This window comes from Limanda limanda, chromosome 6 (assembly GCF_963576545.1).
Source record: "Limanda limanda chromosome 6, fLimLim1.1, whole genome shotgun sequence".
NCBI classification, from domain to species: Eukaryota; Metazoa; Chordata; class Actinopteri; order Pleuronectiformes; family Pleuronectidae; genus Limanda; species Limanda limanda.
Genome location: NC_083641.1, coordinates 22,443,642 through 22,450,569, shown reverse-complemented (window position 1 = coordinate 22,450,569; position 6,928 = coordinate 22,443,642). Strand labels below are relative to the sequence as shown.

Here is a 6,928-nt window from a genome sequence, read left to right as displayed (position 1 = left end):
TCTGCAGGCGTTCAAAGAACGAGTTCACGCTGTGTTTGAAGCTCCTGTGTCAGGTGCTCCTGTCGACACACTTGTGTGGTACAAGTAGAACAGCCTGTGTACAGGAAGCTGTGAGGTCTGAGGAAACACCTGCAGGTGCTAACAGCAAACACACCAGCGTCAGATAGGTTAAGGATGCAAATAAGGATTCTTAAACGGAATTATTTCATGGTAAGTTAGTCTATTTAATTCATCAATCCATAATAGATTATCATTAATCAGAAAGAAAAATGTTGATCATATTTTATGAGTAAAGCTTGATTCAAATTAAAGGACTGTCGGGCCAAGGAGTTTTGTGTTTTCATTGTTGTTAATTATCAGGAATACACAAAAAACTACAGAACAAAGTTTCTTGATGAAAAGGTGGAGAATGAGCTGAGGAAGAACCCAGTAACTTTTGGAATGGATTTGATTTTGAAAGGGGCGGATCCAGGATGTTTTTCTTTAACATTGCTCTTACAGCCATCGCCTACATGGCCAGACGAAAAAGTTCTTGTTATATTTTAACACGGGTTCCGTTTGCTGTTCGGCTGAGTACTTGAATGTAAAAAGTAAATTCTTCTGTCGTTGGCGCCTCGCTTGCTGCCGCCGCGAGAAACGGTTCCTCAAAGAAGCATAAGGAATCATGGGATATGGGCGGTTGTGACTATACAGCAGTCATCCTCTAACCTGCCGAAGTGTCCTAGGGCAAGATACTCATCGGAAAAAAATGACTCATTTGTCGGAGCCTTGGCATTGGGGCGCACAAGTCGCATCGCTGTGACGCAATCTACGAATGGAACCCTCTGAAGGATGTGGCCCCCGAATTGAGACTCAGCCACAGACTGATAAAAAAACTGCCTCCAATAGAGAAGCCTGAATCAGAGACACGCCCCTCCTCCTCCTCCTCCTCCTCCTCCTATGCGGTGTGGCACTAATCGCTCCTCATACCGGAGCAGCCTGCAGAGGACAAGGCGGACGCACCGATGGCTCGGGTCCCTCCTGTCTGTGTCGTGAGGCTGTTGTGTGTCTCTCGGTCTGTCTCTCACCTCCCGGCTCTTCACCATCCTCCAGGCCGAGGGCGGAGGTCCTGAGAGCTGAAGCTGCGGATCGGTGCCCCCCCGCCAGACTGGTGCAGGCGGTGCGACGCGCTGAGAGAATACAACCTCCATCCCTGCAGGACTGGGAGTCCACTGGTGAGTGGACTTTTCCTCCATGCTGGAATTAAATATAAATTCACAAAAGAAAAACATCACTTTTATGATGTAAGATGAGTGAAATTGGAGAAACACCTGCAGCAGGAGGCTACTTTTAAATGATTTGATATTATTTCTTGTATTTCACACTTATTCTGTTTCCCACAGAGAACTCGATCACGACTCACTCGTAAATAATTAAAGTTGTGGAGTCTGTCACATTTTCACACGCTGTGGTTCAGAGAGGAGGAAGAGGAGGCGTCACACTTTCCTACGATGAAGAGTCTGTCACAGGTTGTGTTCCTGAGTTTCACACTTAGGGACTGTACACAAATGATCAGTGAAGGAAATGCAAGGCAATTTGTATTTATGAGGCACTTTCTACAAACAGGGGAAGATTCAGGGAAAACATTTAAATAAATAAACATAAATCTGACCAGTCTTTTTTAGATTAGGGTGCAGCTGAATTATGGATGAGTTGTTGGTGCCTGGTTTTTACGATGCTTTGCTAAAAGTCCATTTTCATATATTTATTGATTATTTTGTCCATAAAATGACAGAAAATAGTGAAGTTGCACATGTTTGGCATTTTCATCAGCCGACTCAATCAGTTCAACTGTATTCGATATATACGGCTGCGATAAGGATCATCTTCGTCGTGCCCCAACTGATATTTTACCTTTGCACATCATTAACAAGTTCAAAACACAAACTCTCTTGTTTCTTTGAAGAAAAGCATCATTGTTTGTCATTGTTGAAACTTGGAACCAGAGAATATTTGTGATTTTTTACCATTTTTGCTTGAAAAAGGGGCAGAAACTATTCACCAATCACCAAAGTAATTGCAGATTATTTTTGTTCTGAGTGACTAATCGATCAATCGACTAATCGTCTCAGCACTAATTTGATATTCACTGCTTGTGGCGATGAATGTGCCTCATTAGATTCCGATCAGTGTGTCATGTTTAATAAAGTGGATGCACTCAGGTTCTCCATCTCTGTCTGTTGTGGTGAAGGTTTATTGTTAAACCTCTGAAAGCTGAAACACCTATGATTTGTACGTGCACTGTCTGCTGCATTGTTTTCTCAGGAGAACATACGTGCACTGACCTCCTCTCTACGTGACCTGTGGTCTTGTCTCAGCCTCCTGGTGGTTTGCATGTGTCAGCGTGCAGCAGGGTGAGGTGCAGCTCTGTCCACTGAGCGTTCACGCAGCCTCTGCTGTTTCAGAAAGGTGCCAAACCTCCGTAAACCCTTGTGTCCTCGTGTGGGATCGGGTCCAGTCTCCGATTCGACTCTTTTTGTGCAGTGGACATTAAATTGTTGTGTGTGTGTGAGGCTGCACCCAGTTGTGTTTGGATGAATTTGAGAAGCTTTATCATCGGTCCTGATTCTCTCCTGATGATTATCTAGACCTCAGGCTGCAGAGTCACTTTCAGAAACCAGTCAGACTGAATAAATGGATTTGCCTTTGATTGAGAGACGATGCTGCCAGGAGCGTTCTCCTCCTTCCATTCATCTCTTTCTGTGGCGTGAGGGAGTGTCAGTCAGGAATTCAACGTTAATCATGGCGAGGAAAGATCCGGTGTCGTCGAGGTTTCACTCTCACGGCTGCCGCTCTAGTTTTCCCTGAAGGTGGTTCACGTTTCCAATTTGCGTTAGAGGAGGTGTAACCGGACCCCTGAGGAATCTTCCCACAGAGAGTCGAGGGAAATGTGTGTGTGCGTAAGAAGATTTGTTGGATGGGACCACCTGTTGACAGATTGAGGAGGGGGAAGTTTCTCTAACATCATGGATGTCAGACGAAGGAAGATGAAGAAAGATTGAAAGTGAAATCTGGGTTTTAAAAGTCAGGATATGCTGGAGCTCCGTGGGCTCAGTGCTTCAGACATGCCAGTGAACCTCACTTCAGATTTGATTGACACTGAGCTGCAGTGTCTCGAGATGCTGTTGAGGTTTTCCGTGGTGACGACCTCGGCATAATTCTCCCCTCCTCCGATCTGTGCAACCTCATCCCCGTCCAGCCGGGGGTTTAAATAACCATGAGCACGGAGCAGGTCTCTGGTACATCAGCACTTTGGCGAGAGCCAGCGATTTCCCCTGCTTTTCACATCGCCATCATTTCTCCGTTGATGTGGCCGCTGCTGTCCTATACTGTCGGTCAGTTGGTTGCCACAGCAACAGATATATCGTACAGCTGATGGTATATATGTCTTTTCTGTCTCCATGAACTGCATCCTCGGAGAGCTGCAGCAATTATACAAATGAATTGATTTGTTGATCATTAAGGAAATTAATAAGCAACTCATTTGATGATCATTTCATTGTTGAAGTCATTTCTCCAGCAGCGCTTCTAAACATTTATCAGATGAAGCCTCCTAGTCGTGATGATTCGATACCAAATCAGTTCTAAACTGAACACTTTAATATTTGAGATCTTTTGTCACATGATTTTAAAGTTTGAGAAGTTATGGCAGACACTTTTCTCTATTTTTGATGCTTCACCGACAAAGCAATTATATCACATTTCAAGAAAATCAATTACAGATCAATCATCGAGAATTAGTGTCGGTTGCAGACACATTTCAAGCCAGTGAGATTTGTCGTTGAGTCCCATTTGTAATTCTAACGACATTTCACACGATTTATTTGCCTGGTTTGAAATCACTGGAGTGTTGCAGACATTGTTCTGATGTGAAATGAGAAACCAGTGAGCTTTGAGTAGGTTGGTTGAGGACAACCTACAAAGCTCTAATACTATAAATGTTGTTGGTCATCAACTTCTAATCAACTTATTCCTACGATTCAACAAAACAAACATCAAACCATTGATTTTATAAATTAAACTTTATTCATTTTTTAGAGTCTGGAACCATGGACTGTTTTTTATCAATTATTAAAATAACTGTAGATAAATTGTCTGAGCAGTTAATTCAGTAATGGTTCAGCCTCATGTGCTCTGAAACACATTCATCCAGTGAAATACCTGAACATGTCAACAACAGACAATACAGACAAACAGTATCAGAGTGTGACATGTTTTTATTGTTTCATGTTAATCCTTCACACTGTGTCTCAGCTCTGCTGCTCTGAAGTGTCTCTCATCTACTCCAGTTGTGGACTGCGCTCAAGCCAGCCAACACAGAAATTCTACTGCACTCATATACTGACACTTATGGTTAACGCATCCAAACCACCCAGAAAGGGGAAGGCAAAGGAATACTCGAAGTTAGAGGAAGAACACATGTGGGCCTACGTTCGGTTTTCAAAATAAACTGTTGACATGGACTCAAAATACAAAATGCATAATTGAAAAATAATTTCTTGGATTAAATTCACAAGAAGTATATATTGTCTTACCTGTGTCATTTTTATGAACAGCATTTTGACAATATCAATTATGAGATTTTACAAAATAAAAATCACACATTTTTAGCTTCAAGTAGGTGATTTCTGGATACTTCAAAGTACTGTAAAAACACTTTGCTCAATACGTTCAGAGTGAGACTGATATGCCTGTGTTCAGGACCTCTCTGACTACTACCTACATACTGTATATCAAACATTTGTACTGTATAGATTTGGAGATTTTTCCAAGTAAAGTCAAACATTTTATATTTAGAAAATAGATCATTTCAGGATTACTGTAAAAACACTCTGAGCTCAATAAGTTCAGAGAGAGAGTGATATGCCTGTGTTCAGGACCTCTCTGACTACTTACATACTGAATATCGTCCGTCATGTAGCTTTATTCAAATCCATATCTTTCCACTCTCTCTTGCTTTCAATCAAAATTTAATTAACAAGAACAATCGTCCCCGTGGCTTCTCTGCAGGTGTGTTTTCTTTCTATATTTCTGCAGACTGAAGACCCCAGTTGAAAGCAGTTGACCCGTGTGTCTTGTTAACCAGACTGTAGCTGAACATGAAAGAAAAATACCTGCCGGCTAGACTGGTGCACGAGGTGCGGATGACGCACGACAGCAGTGCAGCGGCGTGTGAAGTAGCACCCGGAGCAGTGGACTCTCTGATGATAACTCCAGCATTAGCATAGGAGGCTATTTCCATCATATACAGTGCAGCCAGTAGCGTAGCTTGATATCTGCTGTTCTACGTCATGTGTCACCCGACCTCACGTTCAGGTTACAGCTCGCTTCACTGTAATTTGGGGTTTTATCAGCTCACTTATATATATAGTATCATACAGTAGGTGATGGCTTTCCAAGCTGCCCTTTGGTGCCATCCGAGCCGACAGTAGAAGCAGCGATGGCCACAGAGACGAGAGATGTAATCTGTATGTGGGGGGTCGTGGATGGATGAACGTGAGATGAGGCGAGTGTTCTGCCTCCGGGGGGGGGGGGGTCTGTGCTCACATGGCAGAGGGAATCAGCAACATCCGACCTGGATGGAGAGACACACACATTGGAGAAGGAGCAGCTTCTCTATGTGACACTTTGAGGATTCATGGAAAACGTTTTGTTGGATTTATTGTAAAGTGACGACTGTGGATCCGACAGTCGCAGCTTCACAGCAGCAGGCTGTTGGTTTAGGTTTCGTCAAACTGTGTCTCATGTGGTTTTTTTTATTAAAGTTTAAAGACAGACTCAGCCTGAAGAGAACAACCGTCTCAGCTGTGACATCTGTAAAAAATAGATGACTGCTGTAACTTGTCCTTGAGGAGTTTTGTGTGTTTTTCAACCTCCACTGAAAAAAAGATGAATTCATATTGAAGGTGAAATGTGTTTGTGTTCTCCAGGAGCTGATCCTTCTTCCCGACTATGAGTTTGAGCTGCTGAGGATTTCTCTTCTTTAATTCTCCGTCCGTCTTGAAGCCCCACCTGATTCCTCGATGGGTTCCCGCAGCCAAGGCTTCTTCCACCACCACCACCACCACCACCGCGGCTCCTTGGTGCCCACCGCGGTGCCGAGGCTGCTGGCTGAGAACAGCAGCCTGCTGGGGGGCATCGCGCAAATCACCCCCAACCTCTTCCTCAGCAGAGGGAACGTGGCGTCCAACCGCAGCCTGCTGCTCTCAAAGGGCATCACATGTGTGGTCAACGCCACCATCGAGCTCCCGAACTTCAACTGGCCTCACATGGAGTATGTCAAGGTCCCACTGGCGGATATGCCCCACTCCCCCCTCTCCCTGTATTTCGACAGTGTGGCCGATAAGATCCACAGCGTGGGACGCAAGCGAGGCGCCGTGCTGGTGCACTGTGCCGCGGGAGTGAGCCGCTCCGCCTCCCTGTGCCTGGCGTACCTCATGAAGTATCACCGTGTGTCTCTGGCAGAGGCCCACGCCTGGGTCAAAGCCCGGCGGCCCGTCATCAGGCCCAACGGCGGCTTCTGGCGCCAGCTCATCGAGTACGAGAGGAAGCTGTTTGGTAGGAACTCTGTAAAGATGGTGCAGACGCCCTACGGGGTGATACCCGACGTGTACGAGAGGGACCGCAGGAGCCTGGCTCCGTACTGGGGCCTGTGAGAGGAGCTGCGACCCCACAGAGAGCCAGCCTGGACTGTAGGTTCACACCTGTTCTGGTGAAGTGAGACACGTGTGAGTGTAGATCTGTGTGAAGCTTATTTAACGAATCATTGGACAGAGGGAGTATAACCGAACGCTGGTTGTTGATGGTGCTGCTGTTCATCCAATCAGTCGTCTCCATTTCGTCTTTGAGTTGGTGCAAGTCCACTTCAAGCCCAGCGTCCTCTGGACCT

At 45.2% G+C, this 6,928-nt stretch overlaps 1 protein-coding gene across 1 annotated transcript; it reads left to right on the top strand.

Moving 5' to 3' along the window:
• Positions 1-6,044: 6,044 nt before the first annotated feature.
• On the top strand, positions 6,045-6,695 carry dusp14 (dual specificity phosphatase 14). The gene has a single exon (XM_061073597.1). It carries the CDS (start codon positions 6,063-6,065, stop codon positions 6,693-6,695), a length of 633 nt encoding a protein of 210 aa, XP_060929580.1. The 5' UTR covers positions 6,045-6,062.
• The last annotated feature ends 233 nt before the right edge of the window (positions 6,696-6,928 follow it).